This window comes from Ambystoma mexicanum, chromosome 2p, assembly GCF_040938575.1.
Source record: "Ambystoma mexicanum isolate Mex_15411 chromosome 2p, UKY_AmexF1_1, whole genome shotgun sequence".
NCBI lineage: Eukaryota > Metazoa > Chordata > Amphibia > Caudata > Ambystomatidae > Ambystoma > Ambystoma mexicanum.
Genome location: NC_090923.1, coordinates 530,396,957 through 530,414,517, shown reverse-complemented (window position 1 = coordinate 530,414,517; position 17,561 = coordinate 530,396,957). Strand labels below are relative to the sequence as shown.

Here is a 17,561-nt window from a genome sequence, read left to right as displayed (position 1 = left end):
AATATCTAGACTAGGGTAGGGCCGATATGCCCTATGACAACTAGTTCATATAGTGTCTTCCTCGGTTAGTCCAATTAGCAAAGGGTTCAGTGGTTCCAATTGGGTCAAGTGAGGATAAGTGTGGCAGTAGCGCAGGTGGGGAGACAGTCGGCTGGCGAACCGCTACAGTCCGATTGTCCGAATGGCTAGAGTGAGGCAGTGGGGGTCTAGTAAACTCCAGAAATCAGGAGTATGCTGGCCTAGACTGATGGCACAGGGCAGAAAAATGGCTGTTTATGGTGGGTGGGTCAAAGGAGGGATCAGTACTAGGAGTTTCTGGTAATTATGACACTAAGGTGTCGCCTGAACTAAGGATCTATAGTAGCATCAGTATGGTAGTAGATGCGTTAGTAGACACAGCAGAAAGCCGTAGTGCCTGGCAGTAAAATAACATTTTTTGAAAGTAGGTAAACACGGATTCCCCTGTGTGAGGCTAAGGCTAGCCTGATTGTTATTGTGGAGCACAAATGCAATACATTTGAGAAAAGATCATCGAAAGCATGGCAAAGTTACATTAATCAGCAGAAATGTCAGGCAGAGCATATATTACAAAACTTTACATGGAATCATTGCAATGCATTATGGTAAATAGCATGAGCACGTACATGTGAAGATCTGTGTGGCTACCTTATTAGCGCGAGGGTTTCGGGAGTAGTGGTGGAGATGGTTTTTATGCTGGAGTTCTTTCGTGGTTTTGGCTGAAAGGATTTCCCGGCAGAGGACAGGGGGAGATCACATGATAGCGCAAGCGTCTTTGGTTGTGGTGTGGGTAGTACAACAGATGTTGAATATATATGGTGTTCAAGGCACTAACAGTGTCGCATAGTTGTAGTTTAAGCACAATTGTTATAAGATCTTGCAGTACATGCATGCACCCGTATATAGTGGGCGGTGATACAGATAAACTTTGTTTTGGGTACTTGCACAGATGGCTTTCTGGTGCTTGGTGCGTCCATACGTGGACAGCCACAGACAGGCCCTTAAGGATGCAGCCCTTTGGGTGAAGCGGCCGGCTTCTGCCTCCGGTCGGGGGCTCGGCCTTAAGTGAAGCAACAAAGCCAATCAGCTGGGTGTGTTTGAATATGAGTACATCCTCAGTGGCTTCCTGAAAATACGGCGGCCATTTTCGATCATTGTGCAGTTGAAGAAATATAATTGTTAAAGCTGTGGTTTCGGTATAAGTGCAGTCAGCTCTTTGATGTAGAAGTTATGCTGGATGCAGGCTAGGCTGCTAAACCTTGTATATCACCGCAAAGGAGATCAAGCAGCGCCATCTGCTATCATAGGTCGTAGCAGTAGTGGCTGGCGGTGGGTAATAGCTGCTGGGAGGCTCCGGCCCTTCCAGCAGGATGACAAAGAGCGTTGGAGTGATTTTGCCGCAGTCAGGCCCTTAAGGACGCGGCCCTTTGGGTGAAGCGGCCGGCTTCCGGCTCCGGTCGGGGGCTCGACCTCAAGTGAAGCGACACAGCCAATCAGCTTGGTGTGTTTGAATATGAGGAAGTCCTCAGTGGCTTCCATGTGCATTTACCCAAGCTGCTGATGCAAAGATAACTCCCCTATTCTTCCCATTGCCTACAAAACTTGATATCGGTGTCTTCACTACTGCACTAGGCTATGCCTAAACTATTCCCTTCACGGTGGGGTTGTTCCTCCTGCCCTCAAAAGGTCTCTGGTTTCTCCACTATTGAAACAAATCGAACTTGGACCCCTCTGTCGTAACCAATTTCCGGCCTATCTCTCTCTTAAGGTTCCTCATGAAGATCCTTGAGTCTATCGTTGCGCCTCAACTGAGAGACTTCTTTGAGGTAAACTTTGTCTTGGAAAGTCATCAGTCTGGGTTTCGGGGACTGAAGAAGCCCTAGTCTCAGTGCTGGATGACATCACACTTATCAGGGACCAATGTGGCACGGCTCTCCTGATCATGCTTGATCTATCAGCGACATTGAACACGATTGACCATTCTATTCTGTGTCGCCGCATGGAGGATGTTGGTATCACGGGGACTGCCCTTCAGTGGTTTACTTCTTTTATCTCCCACCGTTCTCAGGCTCTTTGACTGCCACCGTACAGGTCATCCTCGACTTCTGTGACCTGCGGTTTCCACCAGGGCTCTGCAGTATCACCTCTTTTATTTAACATCTATGTTAGGCCCCTGGCAGAGCTGATCCGCTCTCATGTGTTTAGTTTCTACTCATATGCGTACGACACCCACTTCTTTTTAGAGTGGACCAGAACCAAGCTGACTCTGCCAGTTGCCTCAGATCGTGTCTTGCAGCTGGATGAGCACCAACTGGCTCAACAGCGAGAAGTCTGAGGTTATGATCACCAGCTCAGAGTTAGGGGTGGACCTCAGATTTCTGACTTACTAGTCTTGGAAACATGCCAGTGCCTGTTGATGATCTTGGCACTAAAATCAGCTCTTCTTTATGTCCTGAGCTTCAGGTCAGCGTCATCTGCACATCCTTTTTTAATTTATTTTTTTACTCAAAATGCTTAGGAAGGCGATTCCCCTTCCTACCCCAGTACTAGCAGGGACTCATTATTGCCACAGCAATTTCGGGAGTCCTTGATTAATGCAATATGGTCCTTCTTTCACAGCCTAAATACCATAACCGTATGCTTCAGATTTGGCAAAATTCAGCTGCACACTTGGTGATGGGCTTTCCTAGTTTCTCCCATGTTTTGCCTATCTTGACCCAGCTTCCCTGACTGCCCTTTAGTGTCGCATTAAGTTTAAGACTGTTTGCTTGACACACACCGCACTGCTAGGGCTATTCGTTTCGCAAGCCTTAGTCTTTTTGGTGGTTCCCAGATTTAGAAACGCCACAGTGGCCAGCCAAGCTTTCTCGATTGCTGCCCGCCGCCTTTAAAACTCCCTCCCTCTCTCCCTCAGACTAAGCAAGGACTTGCTTTACTTCAGGAAATTGCTCAATATTTTCCTCACTGATTTGTTTTGGTTATTCATTCCTCTTTCTGCTTGCTTTTTGTTCTTTCCTAGTGCCAGGATACCTATGGGTGGTAGCACGCTATAGAAGCAACATTAACATAACATAACATACAAACACTCCATCTGTCTCTTCATTACTGCGCTAGGCTATGCCAAATCCTCTGACTACGTAAAACTATATCCTATTTCTGCTTGAGCCCTTGCAGGTTATTCATGTATGGCCCCCTCCATCCAACACCCCCCCCCCCAATTACCCAGAGAAAACACTAAAACGACTTTGCCTGCTACTTCTCCAAAAGTACCAAAATATATGGCACCCTGCTTAACATTTTATCCCTCCCACCTCCTCCTTTCCATAAATGCCATCCTATCGTCGCTTTCCCACGTCTTGCACCTTCCCAACAGAATCCATGCCTATCCTCTGTTCAGTCCACCCACCCTATCCTCCGATTAATCACTTCACATCCCAAACAATCAAAGAGCTTGCACCCGTCACCTCCTCCTACCTACCCTGCCTCTAAAATATCTTTTTCCACAGGTATCTTCTCAGCTAGATTCAAAAAAGCAATGGTCACACTAACATGAAGGAAGTCCACTGCAAACCCCAATGGTCCCTTGTACTACAGACCTCAGTTCTGATATAATACTCCAAAAACCAAGAGAATCATCTTAAATCTCATTCTCAACTACCTTGAGGCATGGACCTATGCAACGACCTACAATCTATATTTTGGATCACACACTCCACATGAACTGATGTGGAGCACATCTGCACGTTTGTTTTCATTTCTCACCACTCTCACCTCTCCTCCAACCCCATTTCTGCATCATCTCTCCACAGCGTTCAATGCAGTGCAACATGCTTCCCTCCTTGAGATCCTTCCCTCCCTGGGCATGTAAAATAGTCAAAGATTATTGGATGGCCCCCGTTCCCTCCAACCACTCGTTTCTCATCCCATTGAGCTCGAACACCTCCTCCCTTGCGCATTTTCCAGTAGACATGCCTCAAGGACCAGTCCTGGATATACTCCTCTCCACCATATACACAAACTCTGTGGGTAAACACATCTAAATCCTATGACATTCACTGCCACCACTTTGCTGATAATGGCCAGATTGTTCTAACCTTTCCCTTCGTCACCCCTGCTATAACTGAACTCAACACCAGCAACCTTGCCATTATCCAGCACAGCACAGCCCTATGCAGCCTAATGCTGATCTCTTCCAAGACCAACTTTCTCTTTCTCTCAGCCACCAATAGCAATCCCATATTCCCAATCCTATCTCTTTTTGACCTGCTTCAATCCTTCACACATGGCTCACAAATTTAGGATCCTCTGTGATAGCAAGCTTAAACTATCAACTCATCATGGCCCAGCAGCCAGGATCAACCTTCTCAACATTCCTGTACCTCACTCTTTTTCTAAAATTCAGATCTCTATCCCGATACTCAGCAAACTGGACTGTTGCTTGAGCCTAATATTTGGCCTCCACCCCTCTACTCCTTTGCTCCCCTCAACAAAGTTCCCAACGTTGCTACTTACACCCTCTAAAACATACCCAAATCCCTTCCTGTACCTTAACAAGCTGCCACCATGTTGGCTGGCTCAATGCAAAAATCACTCCCAAAGATGAGGAGTAGAAACTAAAAAGCAAACCATAGTCTTGCTGGCTGCATTACTCTACACAGCCCCCCCATACTATGCGATTCCTCTCTCTGAACAACCTTTATGTCCCATGTGTCCAATACCACTTCTGCTGTTTTTTTTATATTAGTCCACTTCCTTCTGTCCACCAAAGCCATTCAATCAGTGGAATTGTTAAAGGTAAAGCTCTACTTGCTTCTGCTACTTTTGCTACCCTCAGCCTCCCCCTCTCCTTCCCTCATCTCTGACTGTCTGTCTGCTATCCAAGAATGGTGTGCCGCCAATGACCTCTGCCTTGATGCCAGTAAGACTGAGATTCTACTCATCGGTATTCCCACTCCCTCCTTCCCTGTAGCTCTCTGGTCTGCCTCCCTTGGCCCCCTCCCTGCTCCTACCTGCAAGGCAAAAAACCTTGGGGTCATCTTCGACTCCACACTCTCCTTCTCTCCTCATATTTCTGACGTCGCCAAGAGGTCACACTACCAGCTGCACCTCCTCAGAGGTATTCTTCCCTTCCTCTCCTTCCCCCAGAAGCTCACTGTCTCCCGAGCCCTGGTTCTCTCGAAGCTGGACTACTGTAACAGCCTCTATCTTAATCTGCCTGCCTCCACTCTCCGCCCTCTGCAACTCATCCAGAACAGAACTGCGAGACTTGTCCTTGGCCTCAAGCCCAGGGACCGTATCTCTCCAGGACTGAAATCTCTACACTGGCTCCCAGTGGCTGCGAGGATAAAGTTCAAAACCCTCTGCATTGTCCACAAGGCCTTCTGGGGCCTGGGTCCTAAATACCTTCAACTCTCTCTTCCCAAATATCTTCCTTCCCGAGCCCTTCGCTCATCCGCCTCCAACTCCCTCAGGGTTAGCCGCTTCTCGAAGCAACGAGCTGGGGGTAGATCTCTCTCCGCGGCAGGGGCCTCCCTCTGGAACAGCCTTCCTGCCTCCCTGAAACTTGAGGAGAACCATCTCCGGTTCCGGAAGCACCTCAAAACCTTCCTCTTTGCTTCTGCTTTCCCTCTCCCTCTCCCCTGCTGAGCGGCTAATTAATTTTCACTGAAGCTGCACTGATCCTGCAATTGGACCACTCTAAACGGCCTCGGTCCTGGGCCCTGCCACTCTCCACTTGCACTGATGCCCTGGAACCCCTTTGCACTGCGGGTCTGTCTCTGTATCCCTACAGGCCCCCCTCCCCCAGCACTTGTTCTGCACTTACCTCACACTTGCCACCAGCTGGCCCTTTTTATTTATTTATTACTTACGCCTCTTACCTTGTACTGCACTTCCCCCCCTCCCCTTCCCCTTGCACTTTTCCCCTCCCCTACCCCTGCACTTGCGCGATCTGAATGACACCTGGCCTAGTAGGATCGTTTTCTGTCTCCCCTTGTACCCCCCTCCCTGCCTCGTCGCGCCTTGAAACACTTGTGTATAGGCGCGTTACAAATACCATATCATATCATATCATATCATACTTGTTCTCTTTCCTAAACGACCAAAGGCATTCAATCAGTGAAATTGATAACGCTCAAGCTCTACTTGCTTCTGCTGCTTTTTTAATACAATCCCCAATCCCCCTCCAGCCACCAAAGCCATTCAATCAGTGGAATTTCTCAAGACAAAGGTCAAGCTTTACTTGGTAGATGGTGAAAGAACATTTCTACCCCTCATCTATCCCTTCTCAGCTGACCGCCCAGCCTTACTTCCCAAGTAATACTGCACAAAACTGTAAGCACGTCATTTGCATAGATGTTAATACCTGCCATAAGCCCTAAATGTCTATCTTATTTATGTTCTGTTCTCTTGTCAACAACCCCAGTGTGCCATTGCATTACCCCTCTACAATTTTGTTTGCTCAATATAGCAACTGTTGCATCTTGTAAAAAGGGACACCAGCCCAGGGAATGCCTCTGCTATTTGTACTATATCCTTTATACATAATTGGTTAGAAAGGACATCCCTATGAACAAATGAAAACAAATCGATGCTTTCGGTGGCCAGGTAGATCGAATAGGTGATTGCATTTGTGCATTCATGTGATGTGTGTGCTTATGCTAAACCTTCCAGGTTAGGCTCAGATCTTTTGGACTCTTTACCTGTGCCAGAGACACCTGAGTAGAAATACATTTTTGGATTTCATCGCTCAGCTGCCAGTATTTAGGGCAGTGGTGCACAACATGCAGCCCTTCAGGGCATTATTTATGGCCCTCCAAGTCACATGATTTTAACGAAGTGTTGCTTGGCCTAAAGTCAGTAAGTCGCACAAAGTATTGTCATATCAGGTGTGCAAAGACTCTTTGCTCCAGTTTTTGTCTTTGTGTTATGATGCATCCAGTTTTACTTCTTTTAAAACATTTTTAAAAAAAAACATGATTTCAGTTCCACAATACAAATAATTCAAAATGGTAATGCCATTATAAGGCAATATATGTTACAGTAACAAAGTAATACATTAAAAGTGCACCTTAAACCACATTTATTTTAAAATTATATTCATGCTCCGATACCTTACCCTACCACCTGCTCATTCACATTGATAGTTCGCCCCATTTTACGGGACTTGTCTAGTACATAACGGCACTCCACCAAAACCAATTGTGTACCCCTGACTTAAGGCTTCACATTCATGTTGGTAATTATTGTTTCCTTTGCTAAAATAGGAGATACCATTTGTCTTGCAAACGTGCCTTCGGTGGTTCAATTGGATATTTTTATAATGGCTATTGTGTACCTTCGTGGCCACTTGGAGTGGATAGTTTGATGGTGCTTCACAGTATATTGATAGGATTTAGAACTTTTTGGAAAGCAATATGGGTTCAACCATGTCTCTTTTCAAGTTACCATCTGCAGCCCGACTAGTGAGCATTTCGATGGCAATACTGGGATGACTCTGCTGGTATTTGACACGGATGACCATCTCACATTGACCAGGCTACCCGAGAAGAAAATGGAATTCTCTGGAATAGGTTACATGTCTTTCCATCCAATTATTTTCAACAGAAATAAAATCCATCCAAACGTATCCAATGAAAAAAAGTGCATCGAATGCATTTCTTTTATTATAATTTTTTTGGGGTCACCCCCAACCCCTTGTTTTGAACCCTTCAAAACCCACCCCAAACAAATGTAACCCTTTATCCACACAAATATGCATTCGATGCAAATTCTTTCGTCGGATAAGTTTTGATGGGAAAAGTTTCCATTGAACACTTTTCGATGGAAAGACTGCATACCTCTGAACAGTTTGTATCTTCCTTTCAATCAGGCACCAAGATTCCAGATAGGCAACTTCAGGTCAGACTACCATCTGATCATCTGTGGTATCCTACAAGGATCAAAACTCTCCCCACTGATCTTTATTCTATACAGGGACCCTTTGGGATCACTTCTCATCGGCCCTGACATATCACTCCTCCAAAACGCATACAATACCCAATCACACCTAAAAGGCAATGGTACTCAGGACATCTCATGCCTCGGGAACTGACTCACCACCATAATTACCTTGCCTCCATCCAAGCCTGGTTGACAGGCAGATACCTGAAGCTTAATCTCACAAAGATGGAATTCATCCTACTCATTAACCCATCCAGGCTAGACACCATTCAAGGATGCCTAAGCAACATGCACCTACACATCTCATCTGGGAGCCTGCCAAATCACTGGGTTCACTATAGGCAGCAATCTCTCTTGGGACGACATAACAAAAAGGCCCAAAACGCCAGGTACCAGCCAACCCTCTGGAAGATAAAACATTTCCTTCCACTCGAGGAGTTCAGGACCACAGTCCAGGTGTTGGTAATCCTCCACATTGAGGGAGGAAAACACCCTCATCAAAGGCATTCCAGCGACGAACCTGGACTCGCTCATGGGTGCCCAAAACACGGCAGGACAACTCATAATGGGAAACAAGAAATTCAACTGTGTTTCCCCTATCCAAAGGGTCTTCACTGGCTTCCCATTCCAGTCAGAATATTCTTTAAAACTGTCTGCACTTACTGTAAGGCAACCACCACTAGCACACGTGCCTACAGAGCTACAAAACACTGTAGCTCAGGTGGGTCATGCTCTTCCGGGAGCCAGGCTATTGATGGGCTCTCCTTACAGAGGTCAGTGCCATCCAATTTACATGAATATCCTCTTCCTCTCCAGTGTGGATTGATGGGGTATCACAGTTGAGGTACATGCTGTGCAAGACACTAAGGGGCACAGGGAAGAGGCTGAATACTTAAATTGACTGGAAAAATGAATGCTCCTGAGGCTCGTTCTTAGACATACATTTTCTTGGTCAGACATTTTCATGTTATACCCTTAACTGGTGCCTCCCAAGCTAAACTGTGTTTTGTACAGGAATATTTAAGCAAGCAGAAGCAGTTTACATATCTCTGATCTCTAAGGGCATCATAATGAAAAAAAACGCTCTGCTGAGAACTGCTATTTACTAGAGTTCCAGAGGCGGAACTATAAGAAGAGTGAGAATTCTGGGAAGAGATCGAGGTAAAGAAGATATAGATGTTGGCAGAAGCAAGCAGAAGGAGAGTATGTGGTGGGGCCCTGTATTGCTTTGCACTGATCACAAATAAACATCTTCAAACCTGAACGAAGTGTGGACATAAAAAGAGTAACAGACATTATTCGGGCAGTATAGACGTTTCTGTTCCAGAGTCAGAGATGAGTGAATCTGTAGTGTCTCCAAGTGGTTTCGCTAAGTAGAAGCTTCAACATAGTTTCCTTGCCAAGATAACAGAAGGAAAATGAGCATGCAGGTTGGGTACTTGTTTTAAATAAGTTAAATTTCCAATGAACCAGAAGGCTGTTGAAGTTGACTTCTTCAGATCAATAGATGGCAATATTTTCGTTTTGGCTACTTCTGCATTGTGCAGAATTTTGTTCTGGTTTTCCCATCCTCTGTTTTTTCGGTCTAGTTTTAGAGTATTTACCCCCTAATGGATTTTCTCTTTTTCCCTTGGTCCTGTGCAAAGTCTATTTTTTCCTGCTTCTTCGTATGGTGTTGAATTTGGTTTTCCATTCTCTACTTATCTTTTTCCAATTTAGACATGGTCCCAGTCTATAAAGCTGGTAGGAATCCTCCCCACAGATGATCAGGTGAACCAAACTCGTCATTTATTACATTGATCCATTTCATAACGTTGGTCCCTGTTTCTGAAATGTTCTTCTATTTTCAGGGGATTCAGAACCAGTGGGTGAGTCTCTTTCTATTCCCACACCCCTTCACCTTTTGGCTTGCAGTTTAATTAAGCCTTTTAGTTTCAGGGGATTATATGCTGCATAGCAAAAAGGGAATTTCAGAAAGCACCTCAGCTATGTGGCGCTGGTGTGTGGTAAACTGAACTCAGATTTTATTGGTTGAATACTGGTTCTGCAAGTTCAGGCACTAAGGGGAACACCCTCCTTTGACTTGGGTTGTCGATCTAGAGTAGCAGAAAAGTGCATACTGCATGGAATTATAGACTAGGGTTGATCTTACTCCTTGTTGTCAAGCAACAACGTATGGATTTGTAACTTTCATAATAGACCAAACGTCTTCTATTCCCACAGTGCCTCATTCTGTGGTTATGTTAACTGCCACCACCTTGCCAGTGGATGGCTGACAACTTTATTACTATGGCTTTGAGGTGCATTTTCAACACTAGTGGTGTAATTTAGTATATCAAATTGTCCTGAAAATATGCTTGCCGCCTGAAAGGAAACATGCAGCACAATTTTCCGTGACGGTAAGGGGACTTTTGATAATGATTTTGGTTGTCTTTGGTCCGGTTTATCACCTTTGAACAAATCACAATCCGAATCTGTTAAGCAAATGCCCCCTGACCTTTCTCCTCTTTGCAATCCTGTGACACACTTGGTCTCTTCTCACTTGTGCCAGGAAGTGAAGTGTGTTTGCATGGGAGCACAAATACCAGTAAGTAAATATTTAGTGAAGGATATTGTCAACATGTGATTCAGTTATTTTATATGGATGGACTTGAAGTTGTTCATGTTACAGTCCTTTTTGAAAGTGCCATATTTATCTGTAGGCAAGCCATTCCTGCTCTGAAACAGGACCCCCTGGTTCTGTCCCCTATATCTCTTTATTCCTTTGGTTCGCTGGGGAGGTTGCTTCTGGTGAAAGCAATTTATAAATAGTTGATAGACAGTGGAAGAGTTGGAGGGGTCTAAAAAAGTCATGTGAATCTGGATTTTTAAGACTGAGAAAAGACTGGTGAACACTTCATGGGGTAACTTATATTTGAATTTCAGATAGCAAAAGTCCAGCAGCAAATGACGTCGGTTCGATAGCACAGCGAGTAGAGCGCTCGCTTTGACATCTGTGCAGAGCCAGCTGACGTAGGTTCGAATCCCGGCAGAGCAAAAACTCAGCCTTTCATCATTCTGAGGTCGATAAATGAGCACGACACACCATGGGCAATAAGCAGCACTCAGATACCTGAGGGTTCGTAGCGCTCTATAAATGCTAAATTAAATCGTTTTTCAAGGCATGTTCGATTATCCAAGTACCTGCACTTTGCCATGAACTCCAACTCAGTTTCTGATTCTTATTCTTCTTAAGGGAGACATTTTTCCATAGCCAAGATTAGTCAGAAAGATATTGTAGCTTTGTTGCCAAGTTTCCATTCAGAGATAACATTATGGATGGAAGGTGATTTTGTAGAATTTAGTTTTAGTAGAGTTTCTTGAACCACATAAGTTACAGATTTTGGTACCTTTTATTGGACTAACTGAAAAATCTATGCAGACATGGGCCAAAACATTAGCTTACGTAGTCCCTGAGACCACTTCATCAGAAGTTGCAGAGTAAAATGATTTGTAAAGGAATGCCACAGCACAGATCATTCTCAAAATGAAAAAAAGGAACATTTCATTGTATGGAGGAACAGAATGAATGGAATGTGGGCCTGGAATTGCTTTCTTATCTAAAAGGCCATAGAGCATTGCTTTCTTATCTAAAAGGCCATAGAGTTTTTTGAAAAGTCCGAAGGTGGTCAGTGGGGTCCCGGCAAACTGTCTGCTTTAAAATGATCACCCAGTTAGGTGTATGGGTCGGAATGCCTCAAATGCAATGGTGCAAGCAGCCAGTGAGAGTGCCATGTGACATTTCTTAAATTTGTGGATCCTGAAGCATCCTCTTTGTATGGGGTGGGGTAGAATAAACAACTAAACATTTGCCCCAACTCCTTCAGCCACCACAGAAAATTGCTTAAAACCATATGTATTAAGCAGGACAGAGCATATCAAATAAACAAAATACCTTAAATAACAAAGTCAACTTGACTGAGCCTATTTTACCCTACATGGTAACAGCAATTTCCTTTAATTTATCATGCATATTATTTGCAAAAAGGTGTGTAACGTAAGGGAATCAGGGAAAACCTACAACTTTCACGTATTTACTTTAAAATGAGATATCCTGTCAAACGTATCTAGGAGGTGAAATAAGTGGGGGAGGGCTCCTTTGGCCCTGACAGAATTAGCAGGTCATCAGCTTCCAGCAGGAAATCAAGGATGTAATGACCACATGTTATGCCTATTATTTATTAATCCTACTAGATGCAGCTAAGCATTTGATGAAGACATCACAAAGCAGGGATTATAGCTATCCGTGCAAAATTAGCAGAGGGGCAATGATAAGTAACCATCAACGAAGTGGGAAGATTTTCACAGCATTCCACGGACCAAAGCAACAGCTTGGGTGAACCTGGTCCTTATGGCAGTGTTCAACTTTAACTGAAAATCCCCTGTATTTGAGTAACATTTCTGCATCGGTTGGTGGGCACCATCTCCAACACAGAGTGTGTACCTTTGATACTTTTTGTTTCTGGAGCCATTAAAAAACAGGGTCATGCTGGCCAATGAGCAGAGCCAATGACCTCAGAATGTCACGGCTACATCCTCCTGTAGCTAGTCATGTCCCCCTTTGTTTTTTTATGCACAGCAGTTTGCCCTTTCTTTTTGCATAGCTGTTGACCCCTTTGACATTCCAAAAAAGTATCTTCAAATGAACAGTCATTTAAAAACAGTCAACTACAGAAGGTAGACCGATACCAGCTGTCATATTGCATTCAGGTCCAAATGAAAACCTCCATATTAATACCATAATATAACAAGAAAGGAACTTTAAAAAATACTTAACCAACTCACTCTCATAGTACTATAACTGAACTGGGCTCCGAACAGAAGGCCCCTGCCCGCCTAATACATTTAAGGCTTATCACATCAACGTTTACATGTATCACGACTTTCGAACATTCATTTACAATACAGCAGGAGCAGTCCAAACTGCACTCCAAGCCCACCAACCTTGAAACCTGGGGCTTCACTTCGGGACATAACTTGCTTGACGGGCTAATATTGGCTGTGTCAGGCCAGACTAGAAGCAGCTTAATCAAAGTAAAACATTCAGGAATTGCCTCTTGTTTTCAGCCTGTCAGCAATCTGATATGGATGATTGTTAAACATAAACTGTGTTTTTTCTTACCCCCACAATGTTCAGATTTCCACAGACCACTTGGAGAAAAAGTTGGCTTCTTGCAAATGTATACCTGAATGTGATCTGGAAATGAACTTTCCTGTTCTCTTTTCCATTGAACATACTTCTCATTGTAGTTATCTAGTGGAAAATGGAATCCTGATGTTTTATAATGTTTTTCTTCAATGCCAGCTGCTGAGATTGGATAGCTTGGCGACAATAAAGGGACCGTCTGAGTAAATAACATTTCTTTAGTTAAAGGAATGCCAAACTCCCGGCTCATAAGGTTGACCATCTCCACCGATGGCAGCAGATCTCCGTGAATAACCGCCCTTAATTTTCTAGCATGACGAATGTAATCTAACCTAAAAAACAAAAATGTTAAAGGTTATGATACAATCGCAAAGTTTAAGAACATTTTTAAAAAGTTATAAACAATGTGTAGTTTTTAGGATAATCTTTTTTGCATCTCTTGCACGATATGTGCTCAATGATAATCTATGTGATGTGAATTACTCCACTGCCCAATTTCATGTTCTCGCACAGGTAGACAAATAGTTTTGAAATGTACTGTATTATTCACTGTTTCACAAACTATTAGAACAATTAATGCAATGACAATAACAATTGATAAATGCCAGCTGGTATGATCAAAGGCCAAATGTCTAGAAGACCTTATCTTCAGGGCAATATGGTTGGTGCAAATAATAAAATTGCTAAATTAGAGCACCACATGCTTAATTTGAGAATGGCACAGAAAATAGGTTGCTGTTTAAGGACACCATAATTGCTTCTGGCGATAAAGCATTTCGGCAGTACTAAATATGCTGGTGAGGAGTGTTATTAATTGTGCTAGTGGATTAGAATCACAATAGTCAAATAACAGCAACACATTTCTTTCCACAAGTTTAGCTTTAAATTATGTTAGGGTGGGTTTAAAAAAGTATGACATTTCATTTTACCTGAAATGTCAGGGTACGATAGGTCATTTCATCTAAGCCACACTCATCACAGTGCCACCTAGAAGCCATCCTGGAAGTTCACCTTCTGATAAGGAGAATCTTAATATTAGGGGTAACAGAAAAACATGGGGGACCACATGTGGATGTTCAAGGAAAATGCAGGCAGTTTAGGGGTTCACTTCCACTTAACAGCAACTGAGTAGGCATGCAAATTAGCTCAAAGATATGCTTACTGCTCCAGACAATTGTCTTTGTCTTAAAGGACAGCACTATTTTATACATAGCTTTATCAACCCACGACAGACAGCTCTGAAGGATACAGATAACCATATAAACGTTTCACTCTCATTAGGGATTATCAGTGTGGTATAGTCTGTCATCCTTGTGGTTGGGGCACAATGCTTAATCCTTTCTACCTGAAATGTGGGATTAGACTAGGCCATGTAAATTAAGCCCCACATACCTCCGCACCACCTCAATTGTGTGCAGAATCTCAGTATTAGGGGCAATATAAAATCATGGGGACCATATGTGAATTTTCAGGATGACTGCAGGCAGTTTAGCGGTTGCAGCCACACACATCAATTTGTTCATATCAATATTCAGAAAAGCGAGCAGGAAGCTTGTAAGCCAGCTCACATTAGAAGGAACCATGGAGTGGGTGAGGAGCTTGCAAAAGGTGCTAACGTTCTGCTTCTAATGCTCACCAGCAAATGCAGATCGGGCAAGACAAAGAAGCACATGAAATGCTGGAGCAAGGGAAGAGGTATTCTGGCCTGAATACACTGGCAACATGACAAAGGAGCGGCAGGGCCATCATCACAGAACCGCCTGACTCCACGATGGTGGTAGCTGCCTTTGTGCCCTTGGTTAATGGAAATCTCTCAAATTATGTAATTACTAAACAAGAATCAGGAAAGCCATTGCATCACTCGAACTGTGCATTTTGTAGACCATGAATTAGACTTGCCACTAGACTTTGTTCCTTCTGGTGCGTGAATGCTGGCCTTCAAGGCTTTCTAAGATTAGCCTCTGGCACTAATTCTATCACCACCCTATACTGACACTTTTGAAGAGAAATGCTTTTGTGAACACTCCCATAGCTACTGCAGGAATTTTTCTAACCCGTATTTCCCAAGCAAGGATTAATAATGGCTCACAGGACAAATAACTAAATTGTAAGCAGGGCAGATCAGGTGTGGGCCGGAGACTTGTGAATTATGGTAGCAAGGGAAAACAATGAGATCCCCCAACTCTAAAGCAGTGGCAACACTACAAAGGAACGACAGGGCTACTATTACGCTGCCACCCGACTGACTCCAGTATAGCAGCAGCTACCTTTCTGCCTTTAGCCAGTGCAAGCCCCTCACATTAGCAAACATGGCAATCAGAAAAATCCACATCCCTAGAATAGTGTTTGTTCTTGTCAGCAAGGACGTGGACGTGCACTAGGACAAGAGATTCCCCTAGATAAAACCCCTAAACTTAATCAGTTACCATGCCATTGTACTCTGGAGACCACGGCCGGCCCATAGAGCTGAGGTTTGTCCAAAGTACTTTAAGACGAGATAGCTGCACCCTTGAGATGGATGGGGGTGCAGATTTATTACTCCAACACCAATCAATAAGGACAACGCAATGGTTTGGCAAAGGGAGTCCGTTTAATGACAAGTACAAAAAACGGGGAGTCACGGAAATCGCTTCACCTCCAACAAACCTCATACAAGTTGTAACATTTATACTCAAAACTCGTCATAATTGACGTGTAACACTCCTATTGATTAAGAAAAGGTAACTTTAATATAGGTACTATATCTGTATATGGTAACACAGTGAGGGGATTGGGTAAACACTGTCAGGTGGGCATCTGAGCCTTACCTTCAAAAATGACTACTGAAAATATCACTAAATGTATGTCTCATTGGATCTACTAACTATAGGACCCTAGATTATTTGGTCCGTTGTGATTGGGTTGGCACCAACCCCATGCATATTCTTCCACTTCGCTTAGCAGCACGCAGAACGGTCGGCCAGGTGCGGGGGGCCCCTTGGTTACCTGGCCTTTCTCCAATTCAGCAACTATGTGTCAATTATTTCACTGTGGTTGGCCTCAAAACTGCATCTTCTGTCTGGAAATGTCCTGATATCTCTGCCTGGGCGGATGCCAAGCATAGGTGTGAACCTGTGCTTCGCTCTCGGCGGGTCACGTGCTTCTCACACCGTGAATTTGTCTAATTTCGCTTTATTTGTGTATTTGATTCTTTTTTAGCTTGCCACCTGCCTACGCCTCCTTATCTTGACCTTTCAGAGACAGGATATTCTGTTCTTAAGTTTCAATTATATGTAACTACTATTCGCCTCGTTTACTGGTATGACCTTGGCTTCCCTGGCATGAGTTGCTTCTGTCGAGTTTCGATTCAGCCGTCTCTCCTCATGTTGCTAGAATATGAATCTTCTTGCGCTTGGCCTTTACTAACCTGGGTTGGTTCAGCTTTTGTGCAAAGTGGAATATACTTATACTAAAGTACTTTGTTTGAGGTAGATCTATGTATACTGGCGTTTGCCGCACTATTCTTCTACTTTGCATAGCAAGCCACACTGTTTTCTTAGCTTTCTTGCGGTTCCAAGCATATTTACATGAGTAAACTGGTTGAATATCTTCATCTTGCTTACAGCTTAAACTTCTTTGCATTTCAACATCGTTCTTCCACTTAAGGTTCACGATATCTTTATTCATGGCGCTACGTCTCTTTGTGTCATTCTCGGTTCATCATTTCTTTTATTTGTGAGTCTGTCCAGGTCCCCGTGGCGTCACCATTCATCTTCCCTGAAGACCTTTTTGGTTTCTTCCAGGACTGTACTTAGGCACTCTTCATTTCGTCTCATCTGCTGGTAGGGTTTTCTTAATGGATATCTTACTGTCCATGGTTTTCTGGGTATCAGTACTTCAATAGATGTTGCTCTTCCGATAGGCACTGGGCAGAGCCCTAATGCGGCTCTCTGCCGTTTTATTTGCTCATCATACGTGTCATATTTTGGTGTGAATGTTCCTAGTACCTCAAAATGGGTGACTGGAGTGCAGGCTTTACTTGGGACCTCCTCTACACTCCCCCCTCTGGGCGATTCATCGACCACTTTCACCTCCGTCTTTGGATTCATCTTACTAGATTCTTCTGCATTTATCTTCACTGCATCGCCTGGGTTCATTCCTTCTTTATCTTCTGGGTCTATACATGATGATTTGAAGAAGTGTCTTTTTGGAGTCCATATTTTTATTACTCCTTTCAGGCTTCCTTCTGTCCTAACATGCTCGTCTTTATTCCATGTCATTAGTTGACATTTTCCATTTGGGCTACAGTAAATCCATCTTCCCACATAATTTCTGTGCTTCCTAGGATAGAGAAACTTTGTTCCTTCTGGTACGTGAATGCTGGCCTTCAAAGTTTTTGGGCTTCCATCCTGGCTTGACATCAATCATGATCTTCATC

The 17,561-nt window shown here is 43.8% G+C and overlaps 1 protein-coding gene across 3 annotated transcripts in view; it reads right to left on the bottom strand.

Annotated features, from left to right (window-relative positions):
• The window catches only part of CFAP92 (cilia and flagella associated protein 92 (putative)), a 1,690,090-nt gene that overhangs the window by 608,066 nt on the left and 1,064,463 nt on the right, over positions 1 to 17,561 (bottom strand). For all 3 annotated transcript variants that reach the window (XM_069643961.1, XM_069643959.1, XM_069643958.1), the window contains exon 12: positions 13,185 to 13,476. In XM_069643961.1, coding sequence (XP_069500062.1) covers positions 13,185 to 13,476 — 292 coding nt within the window. The remainder of the gene's footprint in view (positions 1 to 13,184; positions 13,477 to 17,561) is intronic.